Source organism: Daphnia carinata, chromosome 10 (assembly GCF_022539665.2).
Source record: "Daphnia carinata strain CSIRO-1 chromosome 10, CSIRO_AGI_Dcar_HiC_V3, whole genome shotgun sequence".
Taxonomy (NCBI): Eukaryota; Metazoa; Arthropoda; class Branchiopoda; order Diplostraca; family Daphniidae; genus Daphnia; species Daphnia carinata.
In genome coordinates this window covers 6,995,985-7,015,485 of record NC_081340.1, presented here as the reverse complement: position 1 = coordinate 7,015,485, position 19,501 = coordinate 6,995,985, and the positions used below count along the sequence as shown (strand labels likewise).

Sequence of the window (19,501 nt, the reverse complement as noted above, 5' to 3'; positions counted from 1 at the left end):
GAGGATTGTACCAGATTTATTAACACAAGATGATACTTCTCATTAGACAATTTGCATTACTCTATTACTTTACCTCATACCTTAACAGTAATGCACTCTCAGTGTTTTTTCGACTACAGGGCACCTCTTCCATCCTGTAACACTTCCAGATTTGACTTGATCCCCTGCTAAAATTCTGTGAATGCAAAATAATAGCATTAAAAATACTTTTTCTATAGACAAAAAACCGATAAGTGCCTAATCCATGTTTGATGTTGAACTCATGCCATTTCTGGGTTTCTGTACCACACCCATTTTCAGCAGTCTTTATGGTAATATTAATCAAAGTCACACGTACCACTATGAAATGGGTGTTGAAAAGCAAATAAAAACCTGTTGAGATGGATACCAGGAGAATGAGAATAGATCTCAATCAACTTCAGTTATTCTTTTCCCTATAGTACTTAGTGACATAGCATAATAGATATACCTGCCTCAATTCAGAACCATAGACCAACGGAAAAGAACACAGAAATGTAGCTGCTGTGAAAGCAGATCACTTTAGAACACATGATCAGGTATAGATGATCTAAGAGGAAACCTAAAATGCAAAGACAAAAATATTGGGCATAATTGCAGTTTACCAAACATAGTAGCAAAATAAAATAATTGTCCAAGAAAGACATATGCACACTTGGGTTGGCGAATGGGTAAGTCTGATGCAATGTATGGCAACCTGTTTTAATCCCCCCCCCCCCCCCCCCCCCCCCAAAAAAAAAAAAAAAAAAAATATCGGCCTTACTTTCTGTTTTACTCCTACCAACCGATAGATGGCGGTAGCAACGAAATAGAAAAAAAAGGCCGATATTTTTTTTTTTGGGGGGGTAAAACGGATTGCCATAGATTGCAATGATGAGAAGGCCATAGCCTTCTCACTTTTGTCAAAATCGGAAAAAATCGAAATCTCTCGGAATGCGAAGAAAATCCCACCGTATAACCCAATTTTAACGCTGATTCAGAAAAAGCCATTTGTTTTTTGTCATGTTAGTCGTTTTTGAAATAATCGTCATTTAAAGATAAAGTCGGGCTTATTTTTTTATTCGGGCTTATTTTCTTAGACCCAACTTCACCGTTTTTTACGTTTTATTCAAAAAGTATGAGTCCCACGAGAAAACAATTCTCATATGCGTGATGCGTGTTCAATTCTGCATCGAAACCATGTATTTAAAGCGAAATCTAAAATTTTGCCAAAATTGAAAAAGTAAGAATGCTATGGCCTTCTCACTTTTCCAATTTTCTTCAAATCCTAGATTTCATTAAAAATACATTATTCCGATTCGAAATTGATCGCTGATCACGAAAATGGGGTATATTTTTATATCAGGCTCCTACTTTTTGAATTAACCGTAAAAAACAGAAAGTCGGGCTTAAAATTTTTTTCGGTCAGTGTATGTAGAGAATTAACTAGAAACGTGACCGTTAGATGGCGATAGCAGTGAAACAGAAAAAAAAAGGCCGATATTTTTTTGGGGGGTAAAACGGATTGCCATACCTGCTCTTCTAACAATATTACAAGCATTTTAACTAGACAAATAGACTCAGTGCTTAAAGGGAAGACTGTTGGTAAGAGAAGGCGATTTATTACATTTGATTATTGTTTTGTTGTATTGTTCATTGTTTCTCTAACGGCTTTAATAAAAATTTTTATCAGAAAAAATCACGTTCGTCTGAGTGAATCTAAGTCTTCTTCTAAGTGAAGAAGGCTGTCTTTAAGATACCAGAAAAAATAGCCCAATTAATAACAGGATTCATGGCTTAATGGTAGCACATCGGAATTGCACGCTAGACAGAGTACAGGGTTCAATTCCCTGCATGGTTAAACAAAATGATATCCAAATATACCACTGTCATAGATATGTTTCTTTTAGTGCCCACCTTGAGGTAAACTTAGTTAAGATAGCTGAACAATGCGCCCAAGTGTGAATACCTGATTGGGATGAGTCACAGACTGTGGCATGTAGCTGGCGTTAAAGCTGTCAGGGTAGCAGGGCCTTGTTTCCCATCACCACCACGTGGCCCCTTGGAGGGGGCTACCTGGTAGGGATCAATGGATACAACGTCGAATTCCCAGGGCAACTGAGCGTGTTCCGCAAAACACCACGCGGCCACTTGGAAGGGGGGACTTGGGCAAGCTTCCGAGTGATCTATCGACAAGTTTCCAAGCTATCGGCCGTACGTTGAATCATTGGTAGGCTCTAGTATCTCACAAATCCACACTTCAAAAAAATTTTAAGTTTCGAAGGGATTTTAAGTTGTGATGGAGAATCAACGTACATTAGTATGTAAGAAATAGCTCAAAAATAATAATGTAAGAAAAAACACGAAAAAATTTTTCCAAATAAAAAACTTATGCGTATATATTTTATAAATAAAATATTAATGTAGTAAGATAATTTGTACTACTACATAACATGCATTACAGATATTCTTCGAACATTACTTCAGATTTATCACTGGAGGCGTAATTAACAATGTTAGATGACAAGAATTTAAAATTGTTTTCGCTATTAACCATTAGTCAGTTCATTCTAGTTGGCAAGCCGATTATACCACATACAAAAAAATTGAAGTCCCCTAAGATCCAGTATATCCATGTATCTATTAACGAATACATATACATTAAACAAATTACTTGCTGGTATATTGACTGCAGACGAAAATTTTAATATATTTACCACAAAAATTTTCCATAACACCGATATTTTCACTAATGAGCATTCCCACCCACTTTTCAGATCCGGCGTTCCAACCGCAAAAAGAGAAATGAATAGCTACCCCATTTAATATAAACAAAGGATTTTATATTTTTTTTAAAATTTTAAATCAAAACATTACATGCCGATAAAAAAAAATTTTAATATATTTACAATCTTACTCTACTCCGGCGTTCCAACTTTAATATAAACAAAGAATTTTTCCATTAAACGCGAAACGCGAGAGTGTGCCAAACCTAGATGCGCGGCCAACCGATACCAGACATAAAACGCTAACATGCCTACAAGTAGCAATGTCACGCTCAAAGATCAAACTCACCACAGCTATTGCCGACCAGGAATATCATGAACTGAAAATTATATATAAACTTAATTCGATAACTAAGCCAGACAATAAGAAGAATATTTAGATTTTAAAATGTCAGAAAATTACAGCCTAAAGAATATTTTCACGAAAATCAAACGGTAACTCGTTTTCATCACAGCAGAAACGTACATTTATCATAACGAATTGCGGCATAATTACCTAATCCCAAGGAAAATGGCATCGACAACGTATACGCCATGCCAATTAACTCCCACTATCTGTACTGGATCACACTAAAATACAAGATCAAAGAACCAATGTTAAATTCTACCAACTAAGCAACCTACCATAACTTAGATATCTAAAATCAGAAATTTCATTCTTCATGTTAATCAGAAACACGGGAAATAGATCATCACCATAAAAGAATACAAAATGGGCAAATAACAATTTGTACCAGAAATGAGTTAGTTACTAACTCCAGCAGATTCCCAACAGTTACATCAGAACTACTGCCCATGATTTCTTAAACCTAAATGACACAAGAAAAATCAATCAACATTTAAATAATGATTTATCATAATTCCTCGAACTCACAATTGCCTTCTCCAGTGCTCCATGAAGAAAAGAAAATCACTGTAGACTTCCTCTCTCCCAAAACTGAGAAGTAGAATACAATTATAACTTTAAACTCAGTAATGAAAAGGTATGTGAAATACTTACAAAACACCAGACTGCAAGGCAATTAAACACTGCCACCATGCATCTTCAGGTCTACCACATTAGAATATCATTTCACCACAACCATGAATTGCTGATCAGTGAGCACATTCCACTGGCCGTGCAATGGAGGACTAGGCATAGAAAAATACAATTTAATCACTTAAATTAACAAAATCAAAATTTAAAACTTATTTTTTATTTTATTAATCATTATTTGGGATGCAGCCTCATGAGCAGAGGGACGAGGAGGCGGCATTAGATTTTCTGAAATGCCAATGCAGTTATCGTCAGACATCCTGAAAATTGTCAATTATCTCAATTATTGAGTATGACGGCTATGAAGTAAATTTTGCCACTTATCACATTACACATTTATCACGATTTACTGAACCTAGTATGCTTAAAAACTCAAATTCCCATCTAGCAGGAAGTATAACTGGTAACAACTGAATATGAACAGTCATAATCATAAAATATAATTGAATCAAATACCCACTTACATGTTGCTACGTCGACAGTCCGGATTCAAATGGAAGTCAAACAAGGTGGCAGTCCCGATTTAAGGTTTTCTCAATGCCCGTTAGGCAGTGATATACAACCTTGATTTTTCTACCACGCGACGGCGCTGCTATCGCTTGTATTTCCGTCATTTCTGTTGCCTGCTAAAGGAAGGGAAGGAACACAACCTTTTGTGATATTGCCAGTGTATTTAATTAATTAGGTCAGCGTTTTCCTTGCCTGTTTTTGGCCGTTCATTATGGGAATTGAAATCAACAGATTTCAAGGTGAAGTAGATGAGAAACTGTTGTGTCCAATTTGTTCCTCCGTTCTCGAAAATCCGTTACGGGTATTCGCAGTGCACTTCTTTATACATTAAGCAACAAACAATTCACACATTGCAGTCGTCCGATATCCAAGCCCCTGAAAATAAGGAAAATATATAATCAGGACACATGTTTTGTTGTCTTACGTTATCATCAGAATACACCGTATTTGACAACCACATACTGGTAAAATAACTTGTCAAGTATAGGTTTTTACCAACGTTCAGTGCTTGATTTTTACTAACTATACCTAACGTATTGAAAAAATTTATATCAGATGCAACCAGAGAAGATAAACAAAATCTACTATTCGGTCAAGTGAATGCTTACCAACCAAGTGAATAATCTAGTCAGAAGAAATCAATATCCAATTATTTGACCAACCGTTTACTTACTTACTGTATCGACGAAAGTCTTGAAGCAAATGACTGAAGAATGTGGTTGAAGTCTTCATCTAAGTTTTCTTTGGGCGCATTTTGGCGTCAACCTTTTGTTGAACCTTTTTAGTTCAACTTTTCGTCAAAGTTGACACCAAAATGGAAGTTCATCGCTACAGTTGAGAAAGAGGAGGAGTTGAAGTTCAGTTGAAGGGCGCATTTTGGCGTCAACCTTTTGTTGAACCTTTTTAGTTCAACTTTTCGTCAAGGTTGACGCCAAAACGGAAGAGTTGAGCAAAAGTTGAGAAAGGGGAGGAGTTGCAGTTCAGTTGAAGGTCAACGGTGGTCTGCCCGGTAGATGGTTCAACTAGGCGACTGTTTTGGCGACAACGCCAGTGGGAGGTTCAACTGAAACAGTTGAGCTTTTTCAACGGTGGTCCAGACCACCGTTGACCTTCAACTGAACTGCAACTCCTCCCCTTTCTCAACTGTAGCGATGAACTTCCATTTTGGCGCCAACTTTGACGATAAGTTGAACTAAAAAGGTTCAACAAAAGGTTGACGCCAAAATGGGCCCTGAAAAAGCTCAACTGTTTCAGTTGAATCTCCCACTGGCGTTGTCGCTAAAACGGTCGCCTAGTTGAACCATCTACCGGGCAGTTGACACAACAATACAAGTTCACTAAAAAAGTTGAACTAAAAGTAGACGCCAAAATGCGCCCTAAACCAGAGTATAGAGGTTGTTATGGCATACGGCTATGGCAATCCGTTTTACACAAAAAACTTTTTATTTCAACAATATTTATTATTTATTTTTTATCTTGAACGATGCTCTATCCGTTTTATTTTTCGTCTTTAGTTCTTCGAAAGTTGTAGATTGTCCTTGTATTACTAATGTTGGTGTTCTAATTAAGAATTGAATAGCTTATTGTTGTATACGATTGTACCTCGTTATCTTTTCCGTATAGTGCGGAATCAGTTCTAATTATTTTCAATTTTTTTATATTTTCCTTTAAATATATTTTATTATATTCTCAGTTTACTCATTAGTGCACCCATATCGAAACCTTTAACATGCTCTGCCAACAGTCAAATGTTTAGCCCTTAATCATATACAGATTTTCACTGTTTTATCTTGTATCCAGAAGGTAGATATGATAATATAGTATAGGCAGTTTCTGTAGGATCGCAAAACTGTACTAATCTGTCCGAAACTCGAACAGTTTTACTATTACACTTTAACCGTTAACATTTATTAAGACATCATGGCCCAAAGCAGATGTTTGCAAATCAATAACCATTAAATCAAACTTTATTAAATGTATTTCATTTACCATAATGAATCAAGAAGTTCAGATTGAATGAAATAATAAGAAATTATTTAGAGCCACGCTCAGCTTCTTCATACTGGTAATGAAGCTCTGTGCAATCTTGTTCAGAAATCTTGACCCATCCAGTACTTTTAATATGATAGACTGTAAAACAATTCTATAGTTTACACAAAATCTTTTTGACAACCATCAAATATTCAGAACTCACCTCGAATAATACCACCGCTGCTTGCGTCACGATATGTTGCATGATAGATAGCCCTACGTCCGAGTTCGTACGCTTCTTCATCTTCAAGATCATGCCTGTAGCCAGAGTCAAGGACACCATACGCATATAGGGATCCAGATCCTACAGAAAAGACCTGTCCTGGGGTTCTAGTACCATCATTATCAACATAATACAAACCAGGGCCCTAAGAAATAAAGATTTAAAGAAACCAAATTTGAATGACAACAAAATATTTAGTTGCTGACATACCTTCTTGTCCCAACCAGCAATCATTACTCCCATACTAAGCCCCATGCCTTTGTAATTATACACCATATTCACAAGCAGTTTGGATGCAGCAGCAACAGAGATGCGTTCCTTATTACGCAACTCATACAATCTGCACTGCTTTGAAAGAACACGTTCCCAATAGGTACAATCGGCAGCTCCACCAGCCATAGTCCCAAGTAAAAAGTCATTGATTTCAATGATTTTTTTTACAGATCCAGATCCTGTAATGCACATGAAATACTTTAGTTCCCTTGCATTGCTTGGTATGGTTTTTCTCTCTTACCAATGTACTGTCCTCCAGTAGCTCTTGAATCTACAGCAAGAACAATTCCCCCTTGGTATTTGAAGCCCAATGTTGTGGTACCATGGTCATAATTTATTTTCATTTCTCTGCCATGCTCGTCAACAAGGTTCTTGTGATTGGGCTAAAAAATAGCGTGAAATTAAAATCCATTAAATGAACGGTAATAGACTATGCCAGCAAGTATAGCAGAAACTTACGCAACCCAGTGGCGGCAAGGCTAGTTGAGTAGGATTCCCAAAAATATTTAGGGAATGCACTTCGTCGTTTAAATTACCATCTTCAGTAGTTTTAAAGTTAGCACGAGAATTAATGCCACTAAGTTCAAAGAGAGCCATGACTTAGCATTCAGAGAGAAAAACTTGAGTGGTAAGTTGACGGGCTAATGCCATGTACTACATGATGCTCTACGGCTATAAATTATCTCGCATTTTTTAAAGCGAAGCGGACAATCGGGATTCGGCAAACGATAACAGCCAACAGGCAACCGGAACCAGGAGTATTTATTAAAATACAGTTTTACAACTATGGTCGAAAATCAATTTGCTTAATATTCGTATTATTAAATGGTTCTATGATGCTCGAATAAAAACAAGAACATTTAAAGAATGAAGCAAATAATGCAACCAGGGTTGCTCAGAACAATAGTGACACAATATAAGTCAGAACCAGCCAACAATTACAATACAAGGCAAATGATGTAAGAACCAAGTACTGAAATTCCAAATAAATAGATAACAAACGACTAAGTAGTAGCTAAACCATTAAAGAATATTAGTTCCAATGCTTAGATTCAATGTATTACATTGCTTACCAAGAATTAACTTTTATGTATTCACATATTGCCCCCTTTTATTTAAGAATTACACAGTTATAAATGCTTTAACTTTCGAATTTGGAAAGCAAACCAATTTTTTTTTTTGGCGGGTCACACAAAGGCGATCCACTCCCATTTGACTGAATTTTGCTAGTTAGCTTGGCAGTAGTTAAAATAATTGCTGATAATGTTACAATTAACATAGCCCGCTATGGTTATGCTGTGTTTTAATGTTTAATGCTGTTGCACTAAAATAAGTAAGGCTGTATTATCTTAGTGCAGTTCGTAGGAATTGATATGTGTATAAATATCCATCTTCAATTGAATCAGTAAATAAACATCTTACTTTCTTGTGTATTGTAAGTTGAAAATTTTTTCATATATAGTTAACGACCTTAAATGGGAAACATGAAAATGCAATGATTCAAAACATGAATTGGAGGCCACAAAGTGAAGCTGAATCACTGTATATCAGGAGATCAAAAGGGACCTTAAAGACATAGCATGCTTTTTAAAAGTTTATAAATGAAGGCAATATGACTTCATAATAGTCAATTTTTGTTTCAAACTACAACTAACTTGATTATTTATAAAACAACCAAGACATCTTCACTAATTATGCTGGTTCCACTAGTTTCTTTGGATTTCTTATCTTTCTTCCAAACATCTCTTTCTCTAATTATTTGTTGCCCATACTCATTGTGAATGGAAGAAAAGTTTTGCTTTTTGTTTACTTTCCGGGTTGCAACATTAATATTGGCCTCTCTTTCTACTAAGTTAAAAGGGTTGTGACGGTGTCTGGAAGGTACAACAGGGGGTAATGTAGATCCATCGATCACACTGTTGAATCCAAGTTTCCGTAACCGTTCAAGCTCTGATTAAATTGAACATTTGTGATTCTTGTTGAAAAACAAAAATGTTTCTAGAACGTTAACCTGTTAGTTCATCCACTTGTTTTTGTAGCTCAGCAACCATCACTTTCATATAGTCGTAGCTAGCACAAGTGATTGCTTTCATCCATTCTTCCATGGATTCTTGAGTTTCAGCACTTAAAATAAATGTTCGATCTCCATTTCCATGAAATGTAATATTGAAACTGTATGCTTCATCATCTTCTGACAATTCTGAACAAATAATTACACAATTATTAACTAGTATTAAACTTAGCATTAGAACATTCTGATAATAAACCACATTTACCTACTGTACATCCTTCAACTATAACCACCCCAGCTGGCTCTTTGTCAGTTCTCTTTTCAAAATAATATAGAAGATTTCCTTTCAGAACAAACCAACGCTTTTGGAAACCCTTACTGTTTTCCCCTTTTTTATTGAGCCAGCCTTCCTTGTCGACAACCAAATTTGGTGCATTGGCGATAGCAATCAGGTTCTTCTCATTTACTTTCATATTAGTTCCTAAAGAAAATGAAAGCATAAAATGGAGGCTTCGTATGCCTGTTGCCACAATTTGGTAAACAAATTATGAAGGCTTGAACCACTTTGGTAACTGATTGGGGAGCAGAGGGGAAGCAGACGCAAATCTGTTTCTAAGTTAAAGGCATTACGCATTATAAGTTTCCGCAACCAAAGCAGAAAGCAATGGTCATAGATTTGATTTCAAATGTATGATTCTGCAGATAGTATTGTACAGTACTATTACTACTGTCAGAATTTATAGAAAACTATCAATGCTAGATTTTTTAGATTGAGGTTTCAATAACTCTACTACGACATCATTTGTTTTTTAGTAAAGTTCACAATAGATGTTCCAAAAAGAGGAAACCATGTAATTGGCAATAGCTAGTACAACAATGTAAAGGGATATTCTAAAAATTTGAAATTTAATTTGACGAATTACTCATGTTCGCCCATGCCAGGGACCACAGCGGCAGATAAAGAGTTGTTCCAGCCAAAAAAAGCCAGTTTCCGTAAAACATTCCATCAGTTACTGCGTAAACCAGGGCACGCTGAGCAGCACTATGCGTTTTCCCCAAAAGTTTCCATGGTTGATTAATTTCTTCCGGAAATACTCTGTATGTGTCGATAAATGTTGCGATAAATAGCAAACAAAGTGGGTGTACTAAAATTAGTAGAAGACGGCGACAATACTGAAAAAACCTTAATAGACGAAACAACTTTTACTATAGTGTTAGAAACTTTTTAAAACATGCCAATGTAAACCTTTGGGAAACTGCCTTTGCGATTGAAAAAACCGGGCTGATTACTAAGCAGGTGAGAACGGCAAGGGAAACATTACCCATTGCAACTGCATACATCAACGTGGATGTCAGTAAAAGAATAGCGCACTGCACACATTTGGCCGACAAACGTTGAGTACACAGTGTCCTACACAGAAAAAGGAATTTAAATTTGAACCATAATTTAGGTGCAATGATTACCTTGTACCAAACGTTGAAGTTAGCATGCAATGAACTATGCTAAGTATACAAAATCCTCCAAAAACAACGTCTTCAGTACTAAGCCCTAATGCCATATACCGATTAAATCCGGTAAGCTTCTCAGGGGCAGAGTGAAAAATCAGTCCACAGATTGTGCTGTATAAAAGAAATGATCCTAGATTGAGGAAGTTCCAACTTTCATTTTCGTTCGGTTTTTCTTTTCGAGAAATATAAAGTGCAACGGCTTGCAGCAACATTGCACCAATCATAAGACCAAATGGCGGCATGTATACACCTGGAAATTTAAAAAATGTGTAATCTCTATTGAGCATCAAAAGATGCATGCTCTACCAATAGAAATGTAGCGGTTCGTAGCAGGTAATAAATAGAAGAAGAATGATTGGTGAAATCGCTCTTGTAGGTTGTTCAGACTCCTCATAATGCCTTCAATTGCTCTAGCTCAGTGGGCCTGTAAAATTAGTAACGAGTACGCATTGCATTTTTTAAATAGTACAGTTACCTTCCAATAAAGAGAAAATTCGATCCATGCCATCCTTTCTTGTAAGACGCTGCAACTGTCAAGGCTTCGATTCCAAACCTAGAAAAGCATGTTAAAAATTTGCTTAGTAAAAAAATTGAAAATTCTGTTTTAACAACCTGTGGAAGAGTCCGTGGTTTCCTGTGGGTACTCCAGTGGCTTGAGAGACCATCAGTGACAATAACGACGAAGCAGAATATATCCAACCCTCCATACTAAAAGGGTCGGGATGGTCCTCCTGGAGTCATAACTTTATGTTAGTTAATTAGAACGGTAGAGCTAGCCAATGTTCAATATTTTACTTTCTCTTTCAACGTAGTGGTAAATCTTTCTTGTTGGAACAATCTGTGGACAAGGTTCACGAGATCTAAATTTGGCAGTTGCCCATTAAGACCTTCCATTCGCACATCAATATGAGATATTTTTTCATAGGGCAACTCCAGATTAATTGCTGCCTAATCAACAGAAGGTTAACACATTCTTTATTCGTGTATGTCCGTTTATCCTACTTGTATCGCGCCAGCACGGGCATCGAGCTGTCCGAAATGGATTGCATTGGAGCTGGAAGACGTATAATGGTACGCTTCTAGCCATGCTTCCACCCCAAGTTGCTCATGTTCGGTAACAAGAAATATTATATCTCGTGCCCAGTACGATGCAGCTAAAAAAATATAAATTATAGACCAAGAAAAAAATGTGAAAATCAAGTACACCACAGAAAAATGTAATTTTCTTTACCTCGGAACGAAGCCGCCAGGGAAAGCATAATAGCAATTCCAGCATTAGTTCCAGTTAACACTGAGTTGGGAGGTCGGTATGGAACTGACATGACGAGGCATTCTGTACTAGCGCCTCTCGAGGCTCTTAAAATTCCATAAACATTTTTACCTGAATAGATCTACAGATGGAAATCCTTAAAGCAACTCTAGTTTCAAATAATCATATGCAAATTAAAACCTCATTTTGATCTAATGGATATGTAACAGAGAAGTTGTGGGTGTAAGTATCTAATCCAAGCTGTTTGAACTGGGCAGCAATGAATGCATGAGGCATACCATTAGGATATCTTTCTGCTTCTCCCTGCATGGTACAGAAATGTCCATTAATATGAAGGGTTAACTCTTACTACATGATACAAATTTTTAGTTTGTAAGTCACTTACTTTCAAAGCAGCTAAATACTGGCGGGCAAGAAAATCTTCTTTGAAATTTGAATGTACAAGACCAGGTAACAAAGCGTTTTCCGAGAAGTAAGTTCCTGGACATGACTTGAATGTTATGCAAAGATAAATATATTTGTAAAAGAAATAGGAAGCTTACCGGCATTAAACTGACGATAGGCAAGACACGCAAGCCAAACTATACTTCCTACATAAAGCAAGAAAGATAGCGCCTTTTGCTTTGCGATAAATTTTAGCACTAATGGAGAAAGTTGCTTATCTGATGGATTGCTCAGTAAACCCATCGTGAGGTAAGAGATGGTATGAATTGGAAGAGAAGACACCCCGGAATTATTACAAAGGACAGAACAGATATGTAGCAGACGATGTTGAACACATAAACATTGTATTCGAACTCGACGACTACGGGCTTGTCAAAAGCAAGTAGTCAAGTAACGAGATAGAGCACTGAAAGCCGATTTTCAAGTTTCATCGTGACTGTAACATTCAGGGATTTCTTTTATTGATACGAAAATTGTTAGTATATTTTAAAAACACATTTTCCGAGCAAATTTAATCTACTTTGCATATATCTATCGAAGAGTACTGCCACTTTCAATAGCCATTTTAGCGGGAGAAAATGATCTTTATTATTGGCACCAAAAATCTGGAAAAACAGTTATTTCACAGGTGTTTCTTCGTGAATCGATACATGGACGAATAAGGTTGCGCACGGCATAATATTTCCTTCCGGACACATTAGACAAATATGTCCATATCCTTAAACAATAATGTATATACTATTAGCAATTTTACCACGAAAAATTTGCATTGTTTTATTCATTTACCTGATTTCAAACTTTTTACCGGAAAGACTCCGACACCAACTAAATCATTATCCGTCATTGTGTCTTTGTCCATTACCGCGATAACGAGTATATCCAATTCTGGTACAGTTAATCGAAACTCAGCCGTCTCCTTCCAGCAAGGATTAAAACCTATAAAGAATCAAATTACGGTATTTTATGAACGAACTTTACTTTGAAAGTTTCCCCCACATACCATTGTTTTCTACACGTTTAGTTTTAAACTTATATTGGTCCGCAGGATGACCCATAATTTGAATTGTAACATAGGGATCAATAACGTTTTTTTCAGTTTTAGGAAGATTTTGCCCCGTTATGATTTGAAGGCGAACAATTTTATTTCGCCTGCTATGGAACACAAAAACGTACTGGTTACTCAAAACAACGAGATGTCTCGATTGTCTGCTTTAAACTCACACTTCAGCTGCTCCGGAAGTTTCAGTTGTTTCTGGGTTACGTAGAATGGCTGGTTTAAGTACATATCCACAGTTTCCGTTGAACTGGAAAAATTCGTTGTTGATAGTTTTAAAAAGTCCACCGGTTTGGTAATTCAGGGCAACTAATCAATTGCAATAACCAATAATTATCTTACGGATCTTTTCGCCAGAACTCCTCATCTCACATTTTAACGTGCAACAAACACAGTCAAACGTATCATGTTATATTGTATACCAATTTGACAGCCCGAACTCCAAAACTGCGCAGGATCATAGTTGCTCGAGTCAGTTCTTGAACCTTTCGGGTAAATTCTCACCAGCTGATTATTAGTATGCTGTATAACAGCCGATCTCTCGCCACGAATCAGCTTTTTGGCTTTTTTTTCTGAAAGCGACGAAACATGGTAGCATCGGCCTGAAATTTGTCATGATAAGGTTTTACGGTTTAGCAAAGTAATTGATTCATATCGAAATAATTCTTACTAGTTGTTAGATTTTGATGAAAACCAGAAAATTTTTTCCCTTCGCAAATGTTTATAAGATCTGAAAGGCAGGAACTCTCCTCCTAAAATTACATTAAATTATTAAGACGTAATAGACAGAGATATTTTTTTTTGTAGTGTTACAGTGTCCCTTGTTTCAACTAAATCTTGATATGATTCTTTTCTAGTATTTGACAAGGCATGCCCCATTATTTGACTCGGCATTTCAATTTCTTTTGTTCCATCAGTGACTGGGATGTCTTCGGAAATGTGTGCGGTATTCGATGAATAGCTTTGCTCTGCCCCATATTTTTGCACAAGATCAGTTGCTGAAGTTGTAACTGAAACAGTTTTGTTTGGTGGTTTTGTCTGAAAAGGTGCATCATCCGAGTTGTCGTTGTCACTCGAATTTCTCTCATCATCGTCATCGCTGCTATAATTTTCTTCAGGTTCACAGTCACTTGTTCCAGATGGTTTTTTCGCCTTAATAATGATTTTATTTTTCAATGCTTCAGGAGAAGGAAGTATTTTCATTGAATCATCAACAGGCGTGGTATACAGCATATCTGTTATTCAAAAATAGAAAATAAAGAAAACTGTAAATTTGAAACGTGGAATTAGATACAAGAAAAAAATTAAATAAACAAATTTTTTTTTTAATGTTCACCTCCGAGAACGTCCTTAAGCAAGAAAGCTAATCTCTTTGTCTGTTTGTTTGAAAGATGGCATTCCAGTGACAGGATCAGAGGGTACGGCGATGTTTTAAAAGCGTATGGCTTTACTGCTTCATTTAGTACATCGATCAGTTTTAACTCAGACGTTAGAGTGCGTCCGTGGTAGATAACTGGATCTCCGGCCGGTCCATCCCATAGATCCACTGCGTTTAGTTAAAATTATTTATCTTTGATAACTTAACAAAATTAAAACTTGTGGCTTCGAAACGAACGTTCAACGCAGCGACAGCCTTGCTCTAATGCATTGATGTACGCCTGTACGCTGCTCTTACTAGTAAGTTGGTTTCCTTTCAAATATCTATTAAGAAAAAAAACCAAAAAATTTCACTTTTAATTTTCCACGGTCATGAATCAATTGAACAAAGCAAAAATAGATATAATTAACAGATTATTTACGTGTTATGAGACGATGCAATGTAATATGAAGTTAAAGGCTGATTCATATCTTGAAATACAGTGCTATGTTCTTCAATGGCGATGCCAAACGACTTCATTAATGCCGTGAAACCTGTAAAAAGTTTATCCGCTTATTATTTCACACAATCGAATTATGAGTTCTTTTACGATACTATACCAGCAATGGTGAGTAATCCTTCTTCCTTGGCCGTAGAGACCTCATGCTTGGAAATCAAAGCGTTGGCTTGCTCATAATCAACATCTATAAATTGTTCTTGAGAAAGAAAAGCCCTCAACTCCTCGGCGGTCATTGCTGCTGAATCCGTTGTGGCATATCTTCAATAACCACGCTACGTTATTTTCTGTCTTTTATATGAACTTAACAGAAATAGTCTCTCACCTCTCAAAAATTTCATCCAGTTCTTTTCTTTTTGTGAGGACGCGAAAAAATTGCACAAACTCCCGGCAGTCCAGTACTTGTTTTCCATTTTGCTTGTTCTTATTTACATTGGCCTCCTATGAATGTTACCCAGAGAGAAAATTCGAATTTAGGATGAAATAAATGCAAAATTATGTAAAACATTTTACATTGAATAGCTCCTTGGCATATTTCCGACTAAGTTTAACATTCATTCGCTCAAGTAAATCTTGCACTTGTACGAAGCTCAAAGCGCCTGTTTTGTCCTTATCAGCTTTTCTAAACTGCCGCGTCAACCACCTAAAATTTTATTTAAAGTAAAGAAATGTTTAAATAAAAAACACAAAGAAAAGGTTTAACGCAGACACTTAGTACATCCAATATTGATTTTCGTGCTGGGCAGCGCGAACAATGCAAACAAGTTTCTTCAGATTGGTCAACCAAAACTCGGCGGTTTCTTCGTCCAGCGCAATCAGGTTATATTCATGCTGGCCAAATACGACCGTGAAGCACAATTCATTGGTCAGTGCAAAATCTAAACGCCTTTTTGAATGTCCTCCTTTCTCAATATGTTGATAAAAAGCGGATTTCCAACGTCGCACATCCGTGATTCCCGTCAAATCGACTAAAAATTTAATTTCATCAATCATTCAAACATCGAATGATTATAACGAAATATTAGTGAAGAGATAGTAATGCACGATGACACTAGATTAGTGCAGCTAAAGTTCGGCATGCGATACATGAAGCCTGTGTTGATTTCCTTACAGTGATGCCTGTCAATGTTCAGAATTTCACAGGAGGTCGAAAGTAATGCATAAACTTACCGTGAGTCGGTGAGGTACTCCAGAACGGTTTTTGTGAAGGAACATAAAGAAGACACAGGCGGTCGACATCCAGCCAAAACCGCCGCAGGTACCAACCTCTGTCTGACCGAACTTTCCAAAACTGACAACCTTTCGACAAGGTCGCAATAACACTTTCCATAGAAGTGCAACGGCCTCTCACACCTGTGTATGAATACCAAAACAGATGTGATGTCACCAAGGGAAGAACCACATAATTAATATTTAAAACGTTTAAATGGGAAATAGTACCTTTAACGAGATCAGATGCATCAATCATTTGGTTCACTTCCATGTTCAAATAACCAATATCAAAGTTTCCTTTTTGCAAAGTTTCTCCACCACAAGATTTCGAAAAATTACTGGCTGATTATTGGAGGGAAAACGATGTGCCCGTTGTGAAAGCGAACAACCGAGCGACTAACTCGAGATAGGAAACGGCGGAACAGTCCAAAATGAAAACGGAAGTGCTACGTTAGGACCACAGTAAGTCAGAGATAAGATCTCAGTTACGATAGTCCCCGGCCAATTTGGCAACTCCCGCTAAGATAGTACTGTTTCGATTACTACACCTGTGTTCAAATGAGGACATAAAAACTCTTTTCGTCCGTAGTCTTGTGTTAATGCGATGTATGTACATCGAACGTTAATGTTCACGCAAAATACTTGCGGCTGATTCGAGAAAATGAATCACCGTATAGAAACCAATGTTTGCACGGGTGGCGTTTCTAGCTGCACACTTAGGCCACAACTGCCCAGCAGGAGATAACCTAAAAGTTTAGCAAGTCTGCCCACCATTGCATACTTCCCCAAAAAACAAGGTGGCATACGTCTTGATTAAACCATAGAAACTCAGTCGCATGCAAGAGAACTTTAAATTTAAAATAGATAAATTCACTAACCGTTACTGCATACAACGATGACATTTATTTTTAGGTAAAATCGGCTTTTCCCAACAGGTAGTAACCAAAACGAAAGGAGGAGCAAATCCCGATACACCAAATATCGGATAATAACAATAAACGATATCTACAGTGCTGCAATAGTATCGTCTGTCGAACTGGAAGCAGCTCCGACTGTATCCACTTTAGTCATCTGATTCCATCGAATGATAAAAGTATAGAATTACAAAGCTCGCAAACGTAACTGTAGTATCGTAAGGCTCGTCTTACCTGGGTGCGAAGCCGGGAGGTGGACGAATATGAGCTTGACGCGAAGGAGGGGTCTCACTAGAATGAGCCGTGGTGGGATGAGTCGGCTCTTCGGCACGAAGTCGAGTTCGGGAATTGTGCTTTTCTGTCGACATTTGCCGGTTCGGAGGATTCGATGGGCGTGCGACATTTTGAGCAGACATTGGACGTTCTTCCATGTTTTTTTCAGACGAACGAAGCCATTTTCCTCGCGGAGGTCTCCGCTGATGCGAACGAGACCACTCGGGTTTACTCGCTACTGGAAGTTTCATTGTTGCTGAAGCTTGCATTGGAGTTGCCTTGATGTGTGGTTGATTCTGTGATTGTGATTCTTCCTCCGCTGGAATTGAATGAGCCACAGGTATTGATGAGGGCATCATAGAAGTATTTTCTGTGACAACTAGGAATCGACTGTCCTCCATATCTTTATCTATGATGCCTCCTCTAATTTTTTGTCTTTGGTATTCTTTATCCATTTCTTTTCTCCATGCAGTATACTTGGAATCCCTCGGGAAATTTTCTTGGAAATTTTCAACTTCATGTGGAGGCGGTGCTAGTTTGAGCACAGCTAACTCGACATTAATAATTTCACGGCACACTGGGCAAGTAAACTATCCGTTACAGATTGATAAATGGTCGATAACATTTGAAGTTTGACTGGAACGATGTTAAGTCAGCATTAAATATTTTCACCTGTTTCAGTTTCTTCTCTTTCCAGTTGGAGCCCCTGGGGTTGTTGACAGCTTCTTGGTCATCTTCCTCTTTCCATTGCATTTGGAGACTTTCACAGAAACGAGCCAGGCAATGTGAATGGAAATGGTGATAGCATTGAGTATAGGTGAACACATCATCCGAGTGAAAGTGAAACAAGCAAATAGTGCAATGCCCAGTTGGTCTATTGCTATTCGTGAGACATTCACGAAGTAACTGAAAAAAAAGAAAAGATGTTACTATTGAAAAATTTGAAGTATAGCAACTAGGGTCACACTACCTCAATGATTTCATAAATAACAGGGCTTCCAGAAAAATGGGCACATTTTTCATTGCATAATTTAAGAGCATTGGCCAAAAAATCATCTCCAAGGCCTCGGGGATTTTTCAAGGCTATTATTGGTTGTTGGTCAGGATAATCTGGTGGAAATTTCATGACTAGTGTCAGACATACATAATGCTGATTGGCATCATCAGCTGTAGATGGGTATAATGTATGTTGAAGCTCCAGGGGCCTTCCACTAAAGAAGAAATTTAAGTGCCATTTACCACAGCAGTCACAGGTGAGTGAATTGATGCAAAAACAGTTCCCATTACCTTTGTGTGTACGTGACATCCAATTCAGAAAATAATATGGCTTTCAAAGCTTCAATTTCCTCCACCACACTAAACACAGAATAACTTATGATTTTCTTTGGCCTTTCTTCTGAAGGCATTGTTATATAACATCATACCTTTGATCAGATTCATTATGAGTATTTCCATCATTCATACTGAGAAACCCCCAATGGAACTAGACAGCACAATTGGTATCTTATGCAATAAAGAACAAGATAAGCGTTTAAGAATACTGATATCGCCAACGAATTAGAAAACCTAGGGAACCTTGCTTCGCACGTTAAAGCAACAGAACTTGGCAAATAGCAGAAGAAATTGCACTTGTCGAGAGTGGTAAAATCAAGTTCCGCTAGGAGGCTCTATAAGAGTGCTCCTGTGCAAAAATGGCGGGCTTAGTGCATGCACATCATCGACCAGGCTACTCGTTTTGCATTGTTACTTATTACACAAAATTAAGAAGGGTAACACATTGGATACAAGGCAGAATGTGTTCATCATAACAGTGAATTAAACGAAAGAGGGAAAGCAATCATAAAGTTGTGCTTGTAAATTAAACTATGTAAGGAAAACAAAGTCAAATTCAAAATAAAAAAGGCCTTTTTATTAAATTGTATGATTTATCAACGTAGGTTCTCTAATATTTCGGAGACTTATCATTTTTCACGCGATGTATGTACGTTCAACCTAACTATTATCGACGTCTGACACTCCGTTGCTACCTACCTTTTAGGCATTCGTGTACGTTCGCAGTTGGGCAGGCAAGTAATATACAAGTT

The 19,501-nt window shown here is 37.3% G+C and overlaps 5 protein-coding genes and 1 long non-coding RNA gene across 7 annotated transcripts; all 6 read right to left on the bottom strand.

Moving 5' to 3' along the window:
* Positions 1 to 2,977: 2,977 nt before the first annotated feature.
* LOC130701084 (uncharacterized) lies at positions 2,978 to 4,441 on the bottom strand. Its single transcript, XR_009003941.2, has 6 exons — positions 4,284 to 4,441; positions 3,784 to 4,079; positions 3,658 to 3,720; positions 3,518 to 3,592; positions 3,280 to 3,353; positions 2,978 to 3,103 (listed from the first exon to the last, which is right to left on the bottom strand). It is a non-coding gene; the product is annotated as an uncharacterized LOC130701084 (long non-coding RNA).
* Positions 4,442 to 6,289: 1,848 nt separating this feature from the next.
* Positions 6,290 to 7,506, bottom strand: LOC130701056 (proteasome subunit beta type-5-like). The gene is made up of 5 exons (XM_057523007.2): positions 7,316 to 7,506; positions 7,098 to 7,239; positions 6,794 to 7,035; positions 6,524 to 6,728; positions 6,290 to 6,459 (listed from the first exon to the last, which is right to left on the bottom strand). The coding sequence occupies exons 1-5, from the start codon at positions 7,451 to 7,453 to the stop codon at positions 6,362 to 6,364; spliced, it is 825 nt and encodes a 274-aa protein (XP_057378990.1). The 5' UTR covers positions 7,454 to 7,506; the 3' UTR covers positions 6,290 to 6,361.
* A 760-nt stretch (positions 7,507 to 8,266) lies between these two features.
* Positions 8,267 to 9,468, bottom strand: LOC130701061 (sesquipedalian-1-like). The gene is made up of 3 exons (XM_057523017.2): positions 9,133 to 9,468; positions 8,868 to 9,056; positions 8,267 to 8,806 (listed from the first exon to the last, which is right to left on the bottom strand). Exons 1-3 carry the CDS (start codon positions 9,365 to 9,367, stop codon positions 8,520 to 8,522), a joined length of 711 nt encoding a protein of 236 aa, XP_057379000.1. The 5' UTR covers positions 9,368 to 9,468; the 3' UTR covers positions 8,267 to 8,519.
* A 227-nt stretch (positions 9,469 to 9,695) lies between these two features.
* LOC130701044 (glycosylphosphatidylinositol anchor attachment 1 protein-like) lies at positions 9,696 to 12,388 on the bottom strand. Its single transcript, XM_057522990.2, has 12 exons — positions 12,189 to 12,388; positions 12,032 to 12,126; positions 11,827 to 11,949; positions 11,608 to 11,767; positions 11,379 to 11,530; positions 11,172 to 11,324; positions 10,989 to 11,107; positions 10,852 to 10,929; positions 10,683 to 10,786; positions 10,332 to 10,626; positions 10,114 to 10,278; positions 9,696 to 10,050 (listed from the first exon to the last, which is right to left on the bottom strand). Exons 1-12 carry the CDS (start codon positions 12,331 to 12,333, stop codon positions 9,774 to 9,776), a joined length of 1,866 nt encoding a protein of 621 aa, XP_057378973.1. The 5' UTR covers positions 12,334 to 12,388; the 3' UTR covers positions 9,696 to 9,773.
* A 139-nt stretch (positions 12,389 to 12,527) lies between these two features.
* Positions 12,528 to 16,764, bottom strand: LOC130701040 (1-phosphatidylinositol 4,5-bisphosphate phosphodiesterase delta-4-like). 2 transcript variants are annotated; one of them, XM_057522983.2, is made up of 16 exons: positions 16,459 to 16,764; positions 16,189 to 16,371; positions 15,737 to 15,986; positions 15,532 to 15,661; positions 15,344 to 15,459; positions 15,122 to 15,279; positions 14,944 to 15,055; positions 14,760 to 14,845; positions 14,481 to 14,690; positions 13,958 to 14,379; positions 13,815 to 13,896; positions 13,567 to 13,746; positions 13,312 to 13,453; positions 13,091 to 13,239; positions 12,877 to 13,026; positions 12,528 to 12,808 (listed from the first exon to the last, which is right to left on the bottom strand). In XM_057522983.2, exons 1-16 carry the CDS (start codon positions 16,499 to 16,501, stop codon positions 12,708 to 12,710), a joined length of 2,514 nt encoding a protein of 837 aa, XP_057378966.1. In that variant the 5' UTR covers positions 16,502 to 16,764; the 3' UTR covers positions 12,528 to 12,707. The 2 variants fall into 2 exon arrangements, with proteins under 2 accessions (XP_057378966.1, XP_057378965.1); XM_057522982.2 differs by having other exon boundaries at positions 13,091 to 13,242; positions 16,459 to 16,763.
* Positions 16,765 to 17,110: 346 nt separating this feature from the next.
* On the bottom strand, positions 17,111 to 19,017 carry LOC130701047 (E3 ubiquitin-protein ligase RNF25-like). Its single transcript, XM_057522993.2, has 6 exons — positions 18,842 to 19,017; positions 18,705 to 18,773; positions 18,388 to 18,628; positions 18,090 to 18,323; positions 17,379 to 18,007; positions 17,111 to 17,301 (listed from the first exon to the last, which is right to left on the bottom strand). Exons 1-6 carry the CDS (start codon positions 18,877 to 18,879, stop codon positions 17,298 to 17,300), a joined length of 1,215 nt encoding a protein of 404 aa, XP_057378976.1. The 5' UTR covers positions 18,880 to 19,017; the 3' UTR covers positions 17,111 to 17,297.
* Between the last annotated feature and the right edge of the window lie 484 nt (positions 19,018 to 19,501).